Raw genomic sequence first — 21,463 nt, 5'->3', positions numbered from 1 at the left:
ACAACAAGCACAGACCTTCACTCACCATGGAGGCTTCAGAAACCACTACGACTATCATACCACAACAGGCCCATAGCCTTCCTCCTTCACCGCCAAGCACAGCGAAGCCATCTCGGATAGGCAGTTTCCACGATCTACAAGACATCCCATCAGTTGACCAGTCTTGTCTTGATAGTATCAAGCCATATCCTCTTCCTCCCAGATGCTCATCAAAGTCCGTTCTAAAGGAAGATCTCAAAACCCCAGACAGTTTTGTTGAAAGAGACCCTCGTCTGATCCGTCTCACCGGAGTCCACCCATTCAATGTCGAGGCACCTCTGAGCGACTTGTACGACGAAGGCTTCCTGACTAGCGAAAATCTCCACTATGTACGGAACCATGGACACGTCCCCAGATGTGAAGACGATGAGATTCTCGATTGGGAATTCGAGATTGATGGCCTTGTCGAAACTCCGATAAAGATGACCGTAAGGGATCTTATAAACGAATACCAGCAGTTGACCTATCCAGTTACATTCGTATGTGCTGGAAACCGCCGAAAAGAGCAAAACATCGTACGAAAGACAAAGGGCTTCTCCTGGGGTGCCGCAGGATTATCGACTGCTCTTTGGACCGGCGTTGCTATTGGCGACTTACTTGCTGCTGCAAAACCCAAGCGTGGAGCCCGATATGTTTGCTTTGAGGGAGCAGATAAGCTACCAAATGGATATTATGGGACATCTATCAAACTCAATTGGTGCATGGATCCCAACAGAGGTGTCATGGTTGCACACAGGATGAATGGAAAGACGTTACACCCAGATCATGGCAAGCCTGTCCGCCTCGTTATCCCTGGGCAGATCGGTGGTCGAAGTGTCAAGTGGCTTAAGAAAATCACTGTCACGCAAGAGCCTAGTGACAATTGGTACCACATCTATGATAACCGCGTGCTACCGACTATGGTTTCGCCCGAAGAGAGTGCAGACCTGCCTGAAGTCTGGAAGGACGAGAAATACGCCATCTATGACCTTAGCACCAATAGCGCCATATGCTACCCAGCTCACCAGGAGAGTGTCACTCTCACGAACACTTCGGAAAGTTACAAGGTACGGGGATATGCTTATGGTGGTGGTGGAAGACGCATCACTAGAGTCGAGATTACTCTTGATAAGGGTAAATCATGGAGACTTGCAAACATCCGGTACCATGAGGATGATTATCGCAACGCACCTGAAGGCGATACTCTCTATGGTGGGCGAGTCGACATGTGGTGGCGCGAAACATCGTTCTGCTGGTGCCTCTGGGACCTCGAAATTCCCTTGGACGAATTAAGAAACGCAGACGATATCATGATGCGTGCCATGGATGAATCTATGAACATTCAGCCAAGGGACATGTATTGGAGCGTTCTAGGAATGATGAACAACCCCTGGTTCCGTATTGTGATTCACAAAGACGACAACGCACTCCGTTTCGAGCATCCTACACATCCTACTCTCAAAAACAAAGGTTGGATGGAGCGTGTCAAGGAGGATGGCGGAAACCTCACTAACGGTTATTGGGGCGAGAAGGCTCCTGGTGAAGTGAAGGAAGTTGTCGTTAAGGAGCTTGAAAAACAGATCTGTTTGACAAATCCCCACATCAACCGAGAGATCACCATTGAAGAGCTCAAGGCTCATGAAGGTGAAGATGAACCTTGGTTTGTCGTCAACGGCGAAGTATACGACGGTACCCCTTATCTCTCGGGCCATCCTGGTGGTGCGGCATCTATCTTTGGTGCAGCTGGTCAAGATGCCACTGAAGAATTTATGGCTATTCGTGAGTTCCCAAACACCCAATCCAAGATCTTATTGTCACTTTTTACTAACATTTATCTTCAGACAGTGAAAACGCAAAGGCAATGCTACCAACCTATCACATCGGTACCCTTAATAAGGAGTCTCGTGCCATTCTCAGTGGCGATGCAACAGCAACAAGCGACGATTCAAATCGAGAAATATTTCTTCAATCCAAGACCTGGAGCAAAGCTCTTCTCTGCAAGAAAATGTCTATTTCACCTGACACTAAGATCTTTTCTTTCAAGCTCAACCATGAAGGTCAGAAGATTGGTCTTCCTACCGGCCAACATCTCATGATGCGCCTGCGCGACCCTGCCACACGAGAGGCTATAATCCGCTCATACACACCCTACTCAGATGGATCAGATTGCGGCCAGTTGGACATACTTATCAAGATCTATTATGATACTCCTCAGCGCAAGGGTGGTGCCATGACACAGGCGCTAGACTCACTGCCTGTCGGCCATTGGGTTGACTTCAAGGGGCCTGTGGGCAAGTTTGTCTACCACGGCAACGGTCGCTGCATCATCAGCGACAGAGAGCGCCGTGTTCGTCGCTTCATCATGGTCTGCGGAGGCTCTGGCATCACCCCCATCCGCCAGGTCCTTCGTGCCGTAATGCAAGACCCCAGCGACACAACACCCTGTATTGTCTTTAACGGAAACCGCAGCTTCCAAGATATTCTCTGTAAGGAAGAACTCGACAATCTTGAAGCGGCCAATCCTTCAAAGTGTCGCATCATCAACGCCCTCACAGACCCGCCACCCGACTGGAGCGGTATCAAGGGCTTTGTTAACCAAGCACTGGTCCCTGAGCAGATGGCATTGCCCAAACCAAGCGGTGAAGGCGATGAATTGGTACTTGTGTGTGGACCTCCTCCAATGGTTAAAGCCGCCGAGGCCACATTTCTGGGCTTGGGATTCAAATCGGACGATATGGTGTTCTTCTGATTCAATGAGCGCAGATAAGTGAAAGAATTAAAGTCTCCAATAGTAATGAGGTATATGAAGGCGTTGATAAGGGCGTTGATAGAACAATTGATTTTGGTATTCCTTTAAACTACCTGTCCAAGTCCGAGACTTTCAATAAAACAGTTTAACGTCTGGGCATTAGAATACAACAATGAACAACTTAAAAGTCTGCTCTAAAACACAACCTGGCTGGCTAATATCAACTCTTATACTTTTAGCAGCCGGTTTTCGCCCTGAGGCGTATCATCCCTACATCAACCCAAACCCCGTATATGCATGCACTCATTCTTTTGTGCCACCTGAATCGTAAGCTCATAAATAATGATAAAAAATTCTGCTCCTGTCGTACACAGGTGAGACCGCCCGTGTTAATTAATGTCCTCCCTCAGAGCTGCCTTCAGCACTACCCCCGCCGGCTCCATGGTTGGCAGGGTCAGGGTAGTACCATGCTGCAGTAGCAATGGCGACGTAGAGAATTATGAGCAGGAATCCTTCGAGATAGTTGCTCTTCTGATCCTGGAGGAATCGTCCGACGGTGAGGATAGCGAGAATAAGCATGACAAGATCGAAGACGGCAAAGTTGAGATCAAGTGTCTTGTGGAGACCCCAGCTGACGATGACAACGAGAGGAGCGTTGAAGAGGGCGGTTTGAAGTGTAGCACCGAGGACGTGAGACATGGCCAGATTGATCTGGTTATCCCAGGCTTCGTCGATGGCAGTCAGATGCTCGGCAAGTTTTTCGACCAAGGGAACAAGAATGAGACCCATGAACGCGTCGCTGACATGTCCCCGTTCGATGACAAACTCGATTTGCATGACGAGAATAACAGCGGTCCAAGCAACGAGGCCGACGGCGATCACCAGAGCAATAATGCATTCAGTCAGAGTCAGCTTAGCCTTGGCTTGGTCCTTGTGCTTGTCTCGGTCATTGTGCTCGTCCTGCTCAAAGACAGCATCGTAGATACCATGGTGGGTTCGGGCCTGGAAGAAGACGTAGACCAGGTAGGCAACGATGAGCAGAATCGAGACAATACGTGAAATCTGAAGGGTCTTGTGCTCGAGATCCTGGTTGGTGAGCGTCTCGCCGTTGCCTACGCCGTATTCGAAAACCGTAGGGAGAGCTAGGACAACACCACTGACACAGGTTAGCTGCTAGATCAACTTGGGGGGTTGACCAAAACTTACGCAGTCAAGAGCAAACCGCTACCGGCCTCGCTAATAGCCTCACTGAAAACCTGTTCGTCTTCGAGCATGCCACCGACAAAGAAGCAAAAGCCCAGGCAGAGAAGCATAGTAGCGAGGATGGAACCAAGGATAGCAGCCTTGATAACGTAAAACATATTCTTGGAGAGAAGGACCATGAAGAGAATGATTTCAACGATAGAGCCAATTCTAAATAGACATGTTAGATGAGTTTATGGGTCATAGTATGAGAGCTCTCATTGCTCTGAGTTAAGACATACGTGATTTCAATGAGAACACCCCAAACATGAGGCAGCTTTCGTGAAAGCTCCTGGCCAGCGAAGCCAATCATATTGGCACAAGGAATCATGGCGATGTAGGCCAATGCAAAGATGGTGACATGATTATCGGGCATAGCATCTAACACATGTCAGCAAAACTTGGCTCAGTGTTTGATGTCATCTTTCAACTTACAGCGAACGGCAATGGCAGCAGGGACAAAAGGCCACAGAAAATTGCACAGCAAACTGGCTCGACTCGTGGATCTGAACGAGATCTTTGAAAAATGAATGGGATGAAAGCCAGTTCGGCCACTTTCGCCTGCAGGCTTGATGTATTTCGACATTTTCCCTTTCCCTCCCTTTTCGCCTCTCTTATGTTCGCTGTATGTGTTTGGGACGGGAAGAGTGCGGTCGTCGGATGAAGCTTGACGCATTTCGGGAGAATTGTGTGAACGATGGCGAGGGCGGTGGGAGCGTGAGGAAGAGCGTTCGTGACGATCTCGAGGCGACATGTTGGCGACCTTTTTGTAATTGCAAAGAGTGCAAACGTCCGGAGAATTGAATTATTTGAGTCAAGGTCCAGGTCTAGACCGGGGGCTTGGTTAAACCGCCACAAATGCCGAAGTTTTAGTTGTGTTTGTGCTTGTGTTGTTGACTGGTCGTGGTCAATTCCAAGGGGAGAGACCAAAGCGCGGAGGGAGCCAACCTGGGGGAGGAGGAGCTTTGATATACTACTAACTCTAACCTTCTGGGTAACGCTGGTTTTGGGTCCAGTAAATACCTGCTACAGGAGAGAAATATTGCATGAGAGAAAGGAAACGACTCAGTCGGTAACACTTGGCAAACCAGGAAGATCAAGCAATCTTTATTCAGTGCTACTACACGCTACGCGCCTTAGAGACAAAATAATGCAGTCATTCATGCCACGCTTGACTCGTTGTTGGGCTATTTTTTTTCTGTATCCTTAGCAGCTTAGTCTCATCAGCTTCCCTGCGTTAGACGAACAGCTTCGTTCACTGGCTAATCAAGCTAGAGGGTCACTCCTATCTCATAGACTCAGAGGAGTAAATATACAGACCCCTTGCGAGTATCAGCCAATAAGACAGCTCCAGCATGAAGAAGATGCGGTCACTCAATAAACCTGGGCCCTGCCAAGTTTCAGTCCCAGTCTTGATTTTACGGTTAGCATGGCCAAGCCGGGCCCAACCGTTAATTTTTGGCGGAGATTGCTTGGCGGTTCCTTGATCTTTGCCCTATTTTCCACCTTATTTTGCTACGTCACTGACGCTGTACCACCTATATCTTAGTACGCAGTAGATACCAGGTCCAGCAGCCAGCCAACAGCAAACACAACATACATCACGGTGCATCATATTGTACATGATTATAATTCTCCATCAATCACTCTATGCTGTACCCTGGTCTTCATCCTCTTCCATCTCCAGACTCCAGTCCCACTGATGATTCAATAAATCATTCCTATTTTACGCTTATTTTAAAACCCTACTATAATGCATTCATTCCTCGTTCTAGACCCAATCCGTCTAACCAAATGACACCTTACACTCTGTACAGAGTTGAAGCTTAACCCATCAGCCGTACAGGGGCAGCTTGCTTTGTGGCCCCCTGTGCCGGTTTCCCGTCTACCTACACACCCATTGACGCCCTCACCTCACTGACTTCATATCGAATCTGCAAGCCACTGCTCAAATCCTCCGCCGCCATCTGTTGTTCCAGAATCCCCAGGCTTGGCGCCCTCCTCAGATTCCTCAAACACAGTCGCCCTATTGTTGATCCCGTTCTCAAAGACTGCTTCTTTGGCTCGGTAAGGGACTGGTTGCGCAAGCACGACTGTTTCAGTACCCATTGGGATGTTCGTCTCTGGTCCCATTGGTAGTGAATCCATGTCCACTTCGACGTTCAATAGAGTCTTGAGGATCACTTGGCTTCCTGCTTTGCTCATCACCTCATTGGCCTGCTTGCATTGCTCTGATGCCACGCATTCCACACAGCCTCGCTCGCAACGACAATTCTCAACTCGTTTCAGAGCATCCCTCAACAATTGGTCGACGTGGTCAAACGCTTTGGTGCTGATACCTGAGCCGCCTGCACCACCTTTGGCATCGTAGAACGTCAACCGCGCTGGACGCTTACGTTGCGACTCTTGTTTCGCAAACTCTTTCACTGCCGTCTTACACTCGGTCCGTACATCGCCAGGCATGCTAATAACAAATGCTGGCAGTAGGCTCATAATGGCATGCTCGGCCGCATGTATCGCGGCCGCAATGTGAAGTCGCCGCTCTTGAAGGATAGACATTGCCGTCTTGGGCACATCGAGCCACATCCCCTTGCTGAATCGAATCACGGGCGGGTTGTCCACTTGCACCGCATCCAGTACCCTGTTCTTCTTGTCAACCTTCCAAAAGCCAAAGACATTTTGTTGTATCTTGATTGTCCCATAATAAGCGTGCGACCGGGAATCAGAAATCGTGCGGATAGCTTCTGTCTCAGTAGGATCAATGTCAGTATAGTCGCGCTGAACAGTCGTCCATTCCACCTTGACTCTTTCCACCCTGGCCATCCCCTTGTCGGGTTGGAAATCTCGCACAAGGTATGGATTGCCCTGGTGAAGGAATATGGCTCCATCGTAAAGGGTGAAAGTTGCTCTTGAGGCCTCCAGCTCCTCTAATACGATGTTACGGCCGTTGGTGATATCAACAATGGCAAAGTGGTCATCTTCTGTGTCTCGGATAGCGACATACTTTGCAGGGATAGGCCGGAATCGATCGTGGCAGTGAAAGAACCCCATGTCATCCCTTATTAAACGCTCCACGCAGATTTTCGGCAAGTCTTTACCAAAGTATTTTGCGTCCTCCCTTGGTCGTATTGGCATTTCATATGCCGCGCATTGGATGTGCCCTTCACGCACCAGCATGTTCTCCAGATCCACTTGCAGCTCGCAATTTGGCTTTGTGAACAAGTCGTCTGGGTTCTGCATGTAATGCTGGTCTGTAGCAAACCCATCACCAACAAGTATTGAAAGGGAATCCTTGTTGCGGCGACCAGCGCGGCCACTTTGTTGGCGCAAGTTAGCGATTGTGTAAGGGAACCCCCAGGTCATGACACAGTCAAGCGAGCCGATATCAATGCCGAGCTCTAATGCAGTCGTCGCAACGATCCCAAGAAGCTGCCCCTGAAACATTTCAGTCTCGATTCTGCGCCGGTCCTGTGCTGTGTAGCCACCACGATACCCCATGACAAGGTTGGTGCACTCTGGCCGTCCGAGGTTCTCAAGCTCCTGCCTGATAGTAGTCACAAGCAGCTCGCATTGAGCTCTAACTCTACAGAATGCAATAATTCTGACGCCTCTCAGCATAAGTGCGCAGAATAGACGTGCACACTCGAACTTTGTACTGCCTCGACCAGATGCAGGGTCGCCAGGGTCCTTGTACGGAGTGTTCCAACAGAGGAATTCCTTGCGTCCTGATGGGGATCCGTCATAATCTATCAGTTGAACGTTCTCGATGCCAAATATGGTTCTGAAATGTTGTCCGGGGTTGGCAACTGTAGCAGAGCATGAGATAAACTTGACACGCCGATTTCCAACAGCGGCGCATATTCTTCTCAGTCTCCGCATAATAAAAGACATATGAGAACCCATTTGGCCGTTGTAGTAGTGCAATTCATCAACTGTCGAGGATCAGTATTTTACCAGGTGAATGGTTTGTCAGGATGCATACCAACAACATATTTCAGGTTCTTCAAAAATGACCTCCATTGCTCTTCCTGGGGCAATATGGTGATGTGAAGCATATCTGGATTAGTAAAGATGACCCTTGCTTGCTCGCGAATATCGTTACGCTCTGTCATTGGGGTGTCGCCGTCAAAAGTTTCAATCATTGTCTCCTCAAGACCAGGCATATAACGCATCATGTCTTTTAAACTCCTTTTCTGATCCTGCGCCAGCGCCTTTGTAGGGAATATGTATATGGCTCTCGAATTATAGTCTTCTTCAAGAGCACGAATGACAGGAAGCTGGTAGATTAGACTCTTACCAGAGCTCGTTGATGTCGACACAACGACATGTTTGCCATCGTGCAGACTATTGAGAGCTTCTGACTGATGTGCGAAGAACTGGGTGATCCCTTTAGCATTGTACAGAGCATTGACCAAATTTTGGCTCAGTAGAAAATTGAGGTCCCCATACACAGGATCCTGTTGTTCAAATACTCGATGTCCGTCTGGGACAATTTGGCCAGTGTACCAAGGACTCTCTCTGAGCTCTTGCACAATCTCTGGTATCGTCTTTCGTTCTTTTGGGATACTTTCCGGAATGGTTTCAGCCGCCTTCTCTGGGGCAAATTCTTCCTTAGCAGATGGAACTGGGATACAGGATTTCGTCTGCTCTTTGAGGGTTTCAAGGGGCTCGAGCCCATCTTCTATGCATTTGTTGAGGAAGATGTTGATAGCGTTGGTGAACTTCTGATTGCGTCTCTCAATCAGGGTTGTCATCTGCTTTTGACTAAAAACAGGCATCTTCAACTGTTCGTCTCGAAGCTTTCGGTTCGGTTTCACAGGCTCGCCCCCCTTCCCTTGAACCTGTCTCTTGAGGTCTCCATCTATGAACTCTAGAAAGAGCACCTCTCGCCCCATAGGTTCAAGATCTCGATTGTGACTCTTGTCAAGACTCTCCAGGCCAGTATATCCACCTACTGAAGCATCGTAAGCTGGAGCTTGAGACCTGTATGACTTTCCAGTTCGAAATATCTCGTCCTTTTCAGTGCCCTTGACGTCCAGTTGCAGCATAGTCTCGTCGACATATGCAAAGTATAGACCTTCGGGACGGAGTGCTACCATGGAAGCAATCTCATCTATTCGTAACTCCCTTTTGATATGGCCTTCAACGGAAGATTTTATCGTATCGAAGGTTGTGGCAAGATGTTTTCGAGTGGTGCAAAATGTGTAGACAAGGTTCAGAGCTCGATGCGTTCGTTCAATTTGCTTGAACTCCTCGGGCCATTCTATAACGCAGGGTATCACGACGCTACTAGCTTCTTTGTTGAGACTCGGTCGCCCTTTGCCTTGCTTTCCACCTTTTCTGGTTTTTGAATTGCTTGACTGGCTGGAAGTTGGACTCCCAACCGCAGGATCATCTTGGACATTGCGCTTGCGTTTCCCCTGTTGCGATGACGAGGACTGTTTAGCGGTAGTGCCAGACTCATTCAAGTCCGGGCGTGAAGGCTCTGGATGTATCGTCATTTCATTGCTGCTGTCAAAGAATTCTGCAAGACTTGACTGGACTTGATCTGTACCGTGAAAGCTGAAAGCGTGAAAGTGTCGACGTCATTCACCATTGGAGTCGCGAAATTGATGCCAAATCACGTGCGTGCAATTACCAGTGCATTTAGTACTTATTTTCCATTGAGTATGCAGAAACCAACGAATGTTGGATACGACCAAGTACCTATAAGCGATATCTAACTGAAGTACGTTTATTGGCATGAATGCGACTGCATGGCCAGCACACGGCTGTGATTCATCTACTTCCGCCACCAAGAGTGTCCAGCTTTCGTACAAAAGGCTCCCCAAATACCTTTCCTAAGGTGATAATTCCCAAGGGAGATATGTATGCAGACAGAATTCTTTTCATGACACCATCCGAGCCATAAAACCACCGGGCTCACACAAATGCCCCATACCGCCATGGGCACTGCTTGTATCCATCTCGTCGCTTGCTGCCAATCGCCGGAATCAGTACCTAGCCTAACTAGCATATATATGCATCGATTCCGCATCCCTTCTTACAATCACACCAAGTCTTGGTGTTGGGTGTCGTCTATATATGGGGTTTCGTAGCTTTCCGAGCGCTCCTTTCGCATATTCTAACTGCTCTGGAGCTCCTTTTGGATGCTGCCGATTTCATTCATGAAGATCTTAGCGTTAGCGGCTGACATCTGGAGTAGAACTGTTAGCTTAAAATAGCAATAAAGTCAAAGACTATCACTTACCCGCATTGTGATGCTCACAGGCTTGGACTGCTCGCCCTCGAATGCAGTGAATAGAATACCAACAGACTTCAATGAAGCCTTTTCTTGGAACTTCATAGCAGCAACAAGTGCTGTGTTCAAGATAACTCGGTGAGTCTGATCCTGGCGCATGATGAGTCGAGCTACTTTGTGCCCCTGAGATCCTCCTGCTGCCTCCTCATCTACTTCGAGAGCGGAGGCATCAAATGATCCGGGAATAACAGCACCGCTGTCGTCGTACTCGACACAGGCTTGAGGCACGTTGATCTTCAACATGCCTGCACCTCGTTCCTTCCAGCCAGCTTCCTTGTCGTGGTAAAACATCTTAGCTCTAACAGATACGACTGTTGCTTCTCCAGCTTCTCCATCGTTCACCTCAACTGTAAAGAGTTAGCATTCGTTTGATAAGTTGAGCCATTGGTGACTTACTCTTTTGTAACTTGAGTTTCTTTTTCTCGTCAGATTCCTTCTCAGGAGAAGCAGCGCGCTCGGTCTCAGCAGGCTGCTCGGTCTCTTCCGCCTCATTGTCCTCGTCCTCCTCCTCCTCGACATCACTGTCGGGAGCTCCGAAAGGTTTCGAAGGCTTCTCGCTCTTGGGCGCCTCTGCTCCAGGTGCAGCAAAGCTCGAGAGGGGCTTACCGGCCCCGAAAGCAGAACCGAATGTACTTCCACCAAATGGGCTTCCGTTAGTCCCGGTGGAAAGTCCAGCAAAAGGTGATGCTCCGCCAGAGCTGCCAAAGGTCAGTTTGGGAGCTGCTGCTGGCTGCGCAGCCGTGGACGCGGGCGGGGAAGCAAATGAGCTAATCGAGGGCTTGCCAGCAGCGGCTGATGCAAAAGGGCTGGATCCCTGAGAGGCACCGAGGGAAGCAAAAGGCGACGACCCAGAGGAGAGCTTGCCAAATCCAGATGCTGCGAAAGCGCTAGCAGATGTTTGTGGTTGAGACTTTTTTGTAGGGGAGTTAGCCGTCTGTGAAGTCTTGGTCGCTTCTTCACTGGAAGCAGCTCCGGATTGCTATTGAAGAATTAATTAAATCCTTGTATCTCCATTATGAAAGATCAAGTTGACAAACCAAATCTGTGTCCTCGTCGCGATGTCGCTTCTTCTCGGGCTCTAGTCGTAGGGATCTATCCTTGGCTGAATCAGACGACGCAACACTGTTAGTGTCATTCTCTTCCTCCTCCTTGCTCCCATCTAGTTGGTCGTGTGCTCGCTTCTTCTTAGGTGAAGTGATCTGCTCCTTCATATCCTTATCGGGCGCATCCGAGGTGTTGGCAGCATCTTCAGGGCCAGATGTTGGGGGATCGGAGATGGAAGATTGCTTTAATTCGCGACGAGTAGCGCGTGTCTCTGCGTCTTCTTTTGTCTCAACGTTGAGGGGTTCGTTCTTGGGGCTGGCATCGGGAGCGTCGTCGGCCATGGCGTGCGGCGGTTCGGTGTGATGACGGCGACAGGATGGAGTTTAGAATATTGTTTGGTATGAGTTTGACGAGGAAATAGTTTCGAGTATCGACCTGATGTCTCTTGGGTAACTAAACAAGAAACGAAATCTTATCGGTCGCAGGTGTTGTCCAGCAAATCTATGCGCTGGACTCAGGATCAGGCTGGGCGCAGGATGTCTGAGTTGGGTCTTTGTCGATGCTAGAAGCTGGCGGCTCAGTAAGTGGAACCAATCAAAGATATGCAGAGTCGCCAACGTTGAAATGGATAACTGCTAAAAACTATGAGCTTAGGTAGGTAGGTAGGTCGTAGGTATTCATTCACCGCCCACCCAACGCCCACGTTCACACCAGCTGTAGGGAGGGGTAATAAACCGATACAGAGCTCAAACGTCATAATTATGGTTAATAAAAGAGGCTATTTTGCAAATTATTCGAAAAGGGTATGGAAATGGTCAGAGGGTGGGCTATGGAATGCACTTATCCAAACTCTACTTCCATAACAAGACCTTTCGTTCCACCAGGGTACCAAAATCATGGGACCTACCATGACTCCCAAGGCCAGTGCCTTAACGGAGTCCGATTCCCGCCTGTTCATCACGGCAGGGGTCATGGCCTTGTTTGACTCTCCGAATCCTTGGTACTCATCATCGGGGGGACGGGAACATGATCCAGAGTGGCATATGCAACTCTGGGACTGACTCTCGCATTGGCTTGGCTTGGAAAGTACATACATGTGTCGTGGAGACCTGGCGCCTGGGTTCCCCCAGCATGGTCGCGAATGCATCCTCGTGTATTTTCTCACTTGCATAAGGACAAGACCCAATTCGGTTAACGATAGCACGCAGTATCTACTTGACACGCCAGTATCTAATACGGTTTATTTCCAAGACGCATGTCTCATATTTCATCCGTATGTTGAGAAGAACTATCAGAAGACAAAATTGATCAATGTTTTCCAATAAGTACCTAGCATAATGACCCGAGTATCGTTCCCTCACTGAATTGCCGCCTACCAACTGCACTGTAATTCTAGTAAAGTTCCATTCGTTACAGGTAAAAGTACATCAACTCTAAATCAATCATTTTAGTCTGCCCTTCCTTCTCATTTTGCAGCCGCGTTTCAACGCATCTTTCCATTGCCACAGATTTGGCTTGGGCTTAGCTGATAAAGCACAGGCAGCCCAGACCAAGATAGAAGACCAGTAGAGGATATACTGCAAGGAAAACTCGGTTCTTGACCACGCCGCTACCACCCAGGATACTAACACCAGCAGCCAGAGACCAGCCGATCAATACAATGTAGATGGGGATACGAGCAATCCAGTGGAGACCCAAAGCAGACATCATGGCAGCGAGGACTAGAGGGAAAAGGGTGTATCCGATAATACAGACGCTCTGAGCGAATGAGCTGTGCAATTGGTTAGTGACTGTCACGCATGCGAGAGCATATCGAGAAAGAACTTACATATTTCCACCCAGCAGCTTGATTTGCAGAGTCACTACAGCCTCTCCAAGCCAGATCATAGCAAAAACACCGCTGAAAACAGCATCTCTCTGTTCAGAACGAGCAGTGAAGCTCAGAAGAACACTGAGAAGAAGGCAGAAGATGAGAGGACCCCAAAGATCCCAATCACGAAGACCGGGTGTCATGTTGCTCTGAAGCAGAGCTTCAGCATCGACCATGCGGCTGGCCAGTCCAGTAAGCTCCTCTCTTGTTCCCGACAGACCGGCACCGCGGATGCTTGAGTAAGCGCCACGAATGCCTCCCTCGCTGTCGAACATGGTGCCACCCAAAAGGTAACGAGGGTACAGCACCTCTCTAAGCTTGGCCCAGACAGCGAGCAGGTCGCGTCGCAACGTATCCCAGACAGACTCGTCAATTGTGTTCAGAGGGGCTGCTCGGTCTTCTCCAGGGATCCGTGATGTTAAATAACCTTCGTTGAGCGGTCGCGATGATGAACTGGAGCCGATGTTGCCAGTTAAGGGCTGGCGAGGGTTGTTGGTCGCAAGGGGGTCGTCAAAGTCGTTGAGATCGGCTGGACAAAGTGTAAGTTGGATGAAGCTAATGCTAGAACACCATGTAGATATGGAGCTCCTTGATTGTAGCACATGATAACTCACCATCATCAGGGTCGATCAGGTCGTCCTCATCCTCCAAAGGTGGGTTGGCATAGTGCCCTCGAGCGCTGGAAGCAGACATGGCGTAAGGTGGCCGCTGAGAGTTCGTTTAGGGAAGAAAGTGACTGGTTATTGTGCGTTGAGGTCGTCGTGATGCCGTAGATAGAATGCCTGACGTTAGGGTGGGATCGTGTCCTCAAAGAAGCGAAAGTTGCTGAGTATAAAGCTGACGTACGTATCTCTAATAACTGCGAAACTTCCACGGTCGCCTCTCTAGAAACAACCCCTTGACGAGAGGTGGCCCAAGCTTCTTATTGATCGCAGCCAATCACATGCGCTGAACTAGAACAAGACTCCAGGTACACATCTACAGGGGTGATTGATTTCAATCCCTTGCTTGACACAAAGTACACTCAGTCACTAACACAAATCACTCCCTGATATACATTTTATTTTACTTTTACTAATATTGGTAAAATTTAATGACTGATTTAAACACTTGATTGCCGAAGAAAACCTAAATACTAAAGTAATTAAGACGATACCTCTCTCCAGTATCGCAATGTCAGCTACCTCTCATAAACCTTTCATTTTCGAACTCATGTTCACATTCTTCTTCCATGCCAAATTAGATCAATACCATCTATAGGTATGGTCACGAGATTCTTCAGCTGAAGTAGCAGGCTCCCGAGAGTTCCCAGACCAATGCTGTCCATCTTGGTGCTGGTGCGAGGGATCGTTGTTGTAGCCTGCTTGGCCCCCATGGTCTTGACGGCCATTGTGCGCAAACGCATTCTGGTTCTGTTCGTAGGCGGATGGCTGTGAAAGCCATGAATTTCCATAACCATTGCTTGCGTGGTTCTGGTAGCCCGTCCCGTACGAGCTGTAATCTGCTGTGCCTTCCATGGAAAAGTCGGTAGAGACCGAATCCTGTGGGTGCAGCGATGGTTGCTGTCGTTGAGCCTCTCGGGCCCACCGCTGAGCAGCTTGGTTATACGGCCCCTCGTATGAACTTTCTTCTCCAGTGGGATCCCAAATGGGAAGACCGTCTGGAGGCTGAGCTTCTCCCGATGGCTGGCCGTGGCTGTATGAAGCTATGTTTCCATTGATACCACAAAGAGCCCAGGCAAAGACAGCAACGTCTCTAATGGACTGCATGAGCTGGTCCATGGGAGGGCCTCCAGTAGCCTGAATTCCGCTGCGCAGCGGCATATGCTGCGGAGCCAATGGGGCCTGGAAATTGTGGAAGGTCTCATGCGAATACTGTGCATGGAAGGGTTGTTGCGCCCAGGGGGCAGCGAAAACGCCACGATCGTTGATAGAAGGGACTTGAGGATTGTGGGCATCGGGAATCTGGGGTCGTGCTCGACGAAGGATAACGACAAGGCCGTCAGAAGTGCAAGACACAACGGCCTCCAATTCAACAGAAGGTGCCAGCTGTGGCGCTGGACGACTGCGTTCCCTGCTCGCTCGTGGGGTGTTACCACCAACTGGCTGTGGAGATGGGGGAGTAGGAGGAGTTTGATATCCTCCAGCCTGTGAGTTACGGGAAGTAGACCCCAAGGCATTGGAGCTTGTAGTGCGCGATTCTCCCGATGTTTCCCCTGCAGAGAAAACGCCATCCTGCATTTCCACATCCGGCTCTGCCTTCATGGAAGAGCCAGAACATCGGTTGGAAGTCGAGTTGGAACGTGAGTCAAGGTCCATAGCACCATCCAGCTTGACACCACCTCCCTCGGAATCACTAGATCGGCGGCTGTCAGCGCGTCGTTGACGGCTGGGGGCCATCAAGCCTTCACCAGATCTGGTCTGGTCGGGGCTTGGGCTGCTGGTGTGGTTGTTGCTGAAGTAATGGGACGGTTCCTCACTCCCGACAGCCACGTCGCCATTCTCTGCATCGATTGTCAACTCTCCGTCGGCGACACTTTCTTCGTCTTCGAAGTCTTCTGGTCGTCGTGGATCTCTGGACCAGAAACGCAAGTAAGCAATGGAGTCATTCGCCTTTGCACTCTCGAGACATCTGACAGCGTCATCGAGGCAGCTTTCTCGAATGCACTCATAGAAGCTCTTGTGCTGTACTTGACTGGCAGGAATCCCGAGAATAGACGCAATAGCATCTGTTGCAAACATGACCGTCAATGTTCTGGTGAATCGGTTCAAGATGAGTGCGGCTCGAGGCTCGCGCTCTACAGGTGGCAACCTGAACTTAGGAGACAAATGTTCCAACATGTGGTATCGTGGGTCTCGAGGAGAACGTGAGAAGAGTCTTCGGACTTGGGGTGCAGCCAAGGCACGTCCTGCATCGAGTTAGCTGTTGGAACGTGGCATATCAGGGGAAGGTAACTCTAGAAGAGCACCTTGGGTATAAACGCACTCTCGCTCTTGGCATCGCATCGGTAGATACTAATACAGGCAAAAAGAATGTCGTGAACAATAGAAAAGACGCATTCGCTGCTCACCCAGCGACCGTCACGAGAGCGAAGACGTGCATAGTGCAGAACGGCAGCCTTGTCCAGCAAGACGCCGCGACTATGGACGGATCGCGCATAGGGAATTTCCTCTGGGTGAAAGTATTCAAAGGCAGACCGGCCATGTACCTCCTGTGGAGAGTAACCAAGAATTTCAAAGATGGAATCAGAGGCGTAAAGGATGTTGGCATCCGGATGTAAATCTGCGGTTGAGTGTTGTGTCAGATCAAACCGGGCTTGAGACAAGACATGTCAAGGACGGGCGCGACAGAGATGACTTACTATGTATAGTCAAAAAAGTATGCTCCATGAAGACGATGACGCAAGAGCAGCGAGCTCCACAACGAAAATGATTTTGGTTCAAGATAACAAGATTCTATATGAGAGATGTGCAGAGCTTGTCCAGTGACTGCTGGCTAATACCAACTAAATGATCACTGGAGAGGCGAATGTTGAATATTCAGAAAATAGAGTTTCAGCAGGTGCACAAAGGGACCTCGGGGCGAAAAGAGTAAAGGGTGATGGAAGTGGATTGGAACACTCCCACCATGAACAAGTCTAGTTCGCTAACTCGAGATAGCTTCCTCTGGCGTCAACTGCCACAGTGGATCCGACGGACAATAATGGATGACAGGGGGCACGGACGTGGCAATAGAGGATCAGAAGGGGTCTGAGTGTCTGGGCTTTTCAAAGCACGGGTTGATTAGGTATGTAGACAGAGAGAGAGCAGCACTTCTGAGAGGTTGGTTTGAGTCTGGGGATAAACAAACGGAATACCAATTGGGGTTAAGCAAAGAGACGTTGCGGTACTGGAATACCCGGATCTTAAAGATATCCTCTCTGAGGTGCCTAAGAGCACTGATAAGGGGAAAGGAAGACAGATGGAAGTGTACTGAGTTGTGTTATGTTGAGCTGAAGCTGCTTTCAAACACGAGGGGGCAGCGTGTTATATATAACAACTTTTTGACAATACAACCACGAAGTATCCGTACAATGCAAATGGATGCTGCAGACTTCAAGGTTACATATTGTGGTGGGGGAATTGAGTCGAGGTGACAGGGACTCGGAGCAATCAGTATCCGGGAAAGGAAGTCCTCGGCAATATGGAAGTGAGAGAAGAGTAGTGCGAGGCTTGAAAACCAGGAAGTGAGAACTGAAATGAAGTGAGAAATGAGATTCTACAACAGCTTGACCAGGGGTCTAGCTCAAAGGCCGGTTCGAGAAAAATGTGGCTTGCTTGCTGGAAACCGTTGTCCTGACTCGAAGTCACTGGTTAAGGATGTTTCCCAGGCAGTTTATCATCTGTCTGTCGTCTTTTTGACTGGTCCTGCTGCTATACTTAAACCCCCCTAGAGCAAAAGTGTTATCGTCAACGATACTCGACGAATTGCCTGAAAAGCGCAGGCGTTGTCGATAAAATACCGTCACCTTTTTGCACACGAGACAAGGTTGCGTAGGTGCAAGGTATACCCAACCCATTACACAACACGAATGGCTGAATAAGAAAAGACAAACTGCCACTTGCAGCAATGATAACGAAACCCCTACGTTTCTTCGGGTGCGCCACTAGTTGTTGCAGGTCTAAAAAGAAAGTACTACTGCAAGCCTAGGGTGTGGACTCGGAATGAAGCTGCAGGAGGAGCTGGACTGGAAGGCGATCACGATGTCTCACTAGGTTATGGTTACGTCGCCCAGTAAAAAGCAACGAAACTGAACCCCGTTCTTGATCCTTCGTTTCAATGGTCAGTTTTCGAATGAGAAGAGAGGAAACAAGAGAAAATAGAAATGAAAAACTCTTGTTTTCCTCATCAATGGTGCAGGCTAGACTAGCACATAGGTCAATGGAGGAAACAAGTGAGAGAAAATGACATTTCATGGTCACACCCCATGACCAATCACCCAAAGCGTTTTAGTTCAAATTGTCTCTGCAACTCGAAGTGTCGATTAGCTGACACGGCAAAATGATAGGAAAGTGATACAATACACAATACCCATGGGCATATAGATACCAACCCCAGGCATTCAGAGAGGCACCCCTACCATCCGAATGAATAGGATGACGTTCCACAGGGTGACGACAAGGGATATCAAAGTTGATTTACGGAAGAGGAATAGCTGTTAGAGGCTGAGGTGGGGCATTCCAACGTTAAAATAAAGACCGCCCCGATGCAACGGCAGGCCAACTTACACCAGGATCGAGCATGTTGAGAGGTATCAATCGAGGCTCCCTAGGAGCCTGGTACCGAGCAAGCAGATATCACTTCTTTTCCAATTCCCTCTATCAAAAGTTACAGGTCTAAATTCAACACATTCAAATCCTTGAACCGTTGGAGTAACACAATTCATTGTTGCTTCATCTACCTATTCAAGGTCTCGTAAGCGTTGTTACCCTAGATCAAGGACAAGGTGCATCTTTATCTTGCACAGCATTGTCCCTGTTGATGATTGGATACATACCTACATACAGATAGCACAACTTTTGCCTGCAAATCAAAGACCTATGGAATTCTCGCCTTGTGAATCGTAGTACAAGACTGGACATGCCATGATACAATGCCAATATCCGGCTCAATCTCGTGCATTGTCAACTCCAAAAACACAAACGCCAATTGCACCTAGCCGTTGGTTTGTGGATACACCTCGACAACTTACACCAGTACATGGCTCATCCCTGGAAACAAGCAGGTTGCGGTCCCGCAAGACTCTTGTTTCAGAGGTAGAGTGTCACTCAGACAGTAACGCCATGATGCTGCCGTACCACAACATGTACTTTGCCGTAGGAGGGATCAAATTCCTTTCCACGAGCGCGGGATCTGGAAACCCACGGCTCCTCAGCCTCGACTAACGGAATCTCACCTTGATCGTTGTACGGCATAGTTTTATGGCGTCTCGCCCTTCCGCAAGCCACAAGGGACGAACGGACGGATGTTTATGGTACCGGCCCACTCCATCGCCTCTGCAAGCCCGCAACCAAGGCGACTGAACCTTGGCTTCGTGTGCCTGACCTGTTCTAGCAGCATTCATTGGGAAGTCGTTGCGAGGACCCTGGATAATGAGCAACCCTACCTACATTAGTTCAATGACACTAAACGTTAACGCCTGCATTGGTGACTGGACCACATGGCTCGCTCACTTACAGCAAAACGATAGTCCTGACAGTTATGATCGACAGCTAGTGCTGTGAGGGGGGCTAGTAGTGGGTGTTGCACTGCGCCTTTCTGCAACAAAAGGGTCGGTTGGTATTATAGTTCTTCTCTCTTTTCGCCCCAAAATCAACTCCAGTTTTCATCAGTGAGCCACCCTCTATGGATAACCGTACTTCCTCGGAGATTCGAAACTGACAAAACATCGAGCCACAGCGGTGAACCGTAGTGTTGTAGTACTTTGATAGATCAGCTGATCTGCACATCACCTTACTTGCATACACATACAGGAATTGTGGGAAACCGAGCCGGTTCTTACACCGCATTTATCTGGTTACGTTGGTTGTCGTTCTGTTACCTATGCACCAACGTAACGCACATAATCGGAGGTCTACATGACGGGAGAAAAGACCAGATGATGCGAGTGTGAAGATTGACGAGATCTCGATATCTATCTTGTAGATCCAGCCCTAAGAAGGAGAACGAATACGAAACCATTCGTGTGGTGCGCGGAGCCGGTCTTTCGAAACATGCATGTCTCAAACCTATAGACTACATACAACATATACTGGGCATGTTTGTATAGACAGGCAGTACGGAGGCTTCGGCTTGATATCCATTCAGTCACTGCAAGACTTCAATTTGTCAACATTGTTCTCAGGGCTATCGATGGAAACATGATTACCTTGATGCTTATGTAGGTACGTAGACTGGTAGTTATCAGGTGGTGGATCCTCACTGCTTTTCTTCAAATGCAGTTCGAATCAAAACGAGCAGTGGTGATGTCTCAATGAAGCACAATCTGCAGATGACAGTAAATGTACTAGAAATACGTATCTACCTATATGTAAATTAGTAGCATAGATGCAATGCAGCTTGACACCATGCTGAGAGTCTATCCATAGAACCAAGGCTCTTCCGTCAGGCAACTACTCACCTATCACAATGTTGCATTGTCCGAGTCCATGTGTAGTGCATTTGCGCCGCCTCAAGAACTCGCTGTGTTGTTCTCGCTGATATCACTTCACAGTAGTGAATTTCCATTAAGAAATGGCAGCAGCGATGTCGACCGTATCATGGGCTTCCTTCCACCTTCAAGTACAAAGCTCAGTGCTTATGAGATAGGTGCTATGCTGCGCTAGCTGGTCCCACCTGCCCAACCAGATGGATGAATTGAGCAGCTACCGACCCCACTTTACTGCTAGTCAGAGGGATGCCACTGTTTCTTTCAACAACACACACAACACAACGTCTAATTAGCATCTCTCAGCTTGACGCGCATCGCGTCCAACTTTTTTGCTTATTCTTCTTATTGCTTTTTTCTTCTCTTTCCCGGCGGTAACTAGAGCTGCACACAGCCGATACAGGGGTGTCATTCCAATATCGGTTCATATCGCCAATCAGACCGCCAAACAACTGGTTCTACCTGCTTGTTCCAGGTGACGCAGCTTCTAGTTCTGTTTAAACAGTATTTATCGAATTACCAATCGCCTACAACCAACATTGAGTGCTTCTTTGTTTGCACACCCCAAGTGGCAAAGAAACTTACGTACTTTCCTCGCTCTCTGCATTCATACGTTTGGTACTTGCGGGCCGTTTTACAAGTAGCAAAGCAAAACTGCAAGCCTCTGACAATATGGCCATCACCGATGATAACGCCTTTGAGCTACCAAGGCTACGTTCTTCATTCACTCTAGAAGTAAATTTCTACATATGCCGTTTTGTATTACACAGTCTAACAATATATACTAGAACGATACAGAGTTTCTGGAAAACGATAACTGTGCTGGTATGGCCCCCTTGCTCCTCCTTTTTGACTATCAGTGCCTTGTTGTCTAACGCAGGAAACCTTGATTCTTAACCACAGAGTTCTTTGATGTCAAGTTTTGCCCCTATCAACCTTTAGATGCACCACCCGTCTTTGCAGCCATCAGCAAAAAGCATGTTAGTCTCCCTGGATCCAGCTTACTCTTCCAAGACAATCTCTCACGCTCATCTAGGTCGTCATATGCACACT

The 21,463-nt window shown here is 48.7% G+C and overlaps 6 protein-coding genes across 6 annotated transcripts; 1 reads left to right on the top strand and 5 right to left on the bottom strand.

Annotated features, from left to right (window-relative positions):
• Window positions 1–202: 202 nt before the first annotated feature.
• On the top strand, window positions 203–2,989 carry FGSG_01947 (nitrate reductase; the record flags this gene model as incomplete). The annotated part of the gene is made up of 3 exons (XM_011319500.1): window positions 203–218; window positions 403–1,797; window positions 1,860–2,989. 3 exons carry the CDS (start codon window positions 203–205, stop codon window positions 2,765–2,767), a joined length of 2,319 nt encoding a protein of 772 aa, XP_011317802.1. The 3' UTR covers window positions 2,768–2,989.
• Window positions 2,990–3,160: 171 nt separating this feature from the next.
• FGSG_01946 (uncharacterized protein) lies at window positions 3,161–4,763 on the bottom strand (the record flags this gene model as incomplete). The annotated part of the gene is made up of 4 exons (XM_011319499.1): window positions 3,161–3,923; window positions 3,974–4,180; window positions 4,252–4,390; window positions 4,445–4,763. 4 exons carry the CDS (start codon window positions 4,761–4,763, stop codon window positions 3,161–3,163), a joined length of 1,428 nt encoding a protein of 475 aa, XP_011317801.1.
• A 1,169-nt stretch (window positions 4,764–5,932) lies between these two features.
• FGSG_12034 (uncharacterized protein) lies at window positions 5,933–9,510 on the bottom strand (the record flags this gene model as incomplete). Its single annotated transcript, XM_011319498.1, has 2 exons — window positions 5,933–7,941; window positions 7,992–9,510. The coding sequence occupies 2 exons, from the start codon at window positions 9,508–9,510 to the stop codon at window positions 5,933–5,935; spliced, it is 3,528 nt and encodes a 1,175-aa protein (XP_011317800.1).
• Window positions 9,511–9,725: 215 nt separating this feature from the next.
• Window positions 9,726–11,851, bottom strand: FGSG_12033 (uncharacterized protein). Its single transcript, XM_011319497.1, has 4 exons — window positions 11,348–11,851; window positions 10,707–11,289; window positions 10,260–10,657; window positions 9,726–10,205 (listed from the first exon to the last, which is right to left on the bottom strand). The coding sequence occupies exons 1-4, from the start codon at window positions 11,693–11,695 to the stop codon at window positions 10,134–10,136; spliced, it is 1,401 nt and encodes a 466-aa protein (XP_011317799.1). The 5' UTR covers window positions 11,696–11,851; the 3' UTR covers window positions 9,726–10,133.
• A 565-nt stretch (window positions 11,852–12,416) lies between these two features.
• On the bottom strand, window positions 12,417–14,078 carry FGSG_01944 (uncharacterized protein). The gene is made up of 3 exons (XM_011319496.1): window positions 13,839–14,078; window positions 13,183–13,753; window positions 12,417–13,125 (listed from the first exon to the last, which is right to left on the bottom strand). Exons 1-3 carry the CDS (start codon window positions 13,915–13,917, stop codon window positions 12,876–12,878), a joined length of 900 nt encoding a protein of 299 aa, XP_011317798.1. The 5' UTR covers window positions 13,918–14,078; the 3' UTR covers window positions 12,417–12,875.
• Window positions 14,079–14,265: 187 nt separating this feature from the next.
• On the bottom strand, window positions 14,266–17,140 carry FGSG_01943 (uncharacterized protein). Its single transcript, XM_011319495.1, has 3 exons — window positions 16,586–17,140; window positions 16,210–16,506; window positions 14,266–16,132 (listed from the first exon to the last, which is right to left on the bottom strand). The coding sequence occupies exons 1-3, from the start codon at window positions 16,611–16,613 to the stop codon at window positions 14,469–14,471; spliced, it is 1,989 nt and encodes a 662-aa protein (XP_011317797.1). The 5' UTR covers window positions 16,614–17,140; the 3' UTR covers window positions 14,266–14,468.
• Between the last annotated feature and the right edge of the window lie 4,323 nt (window positions 17,141–21,463).

The sequence above is a fragment of the Fusarium graminearum genome, chromosome 1 (assembly GCF_000240135.3).
Source record: "Fusarium graminearum PH-1 chromosome 1, whole genome shotgun sequence".
Lineage (NCBI taxonomy): Eukaryota > Fungi > Ascomycota > Sordariomycetes > Hypocreales > Nectriaceae > Fusarium > Fusarium graminearum.
This window is presented reverse-complemented; position numbering and strand designations above follow the sequence as displayed.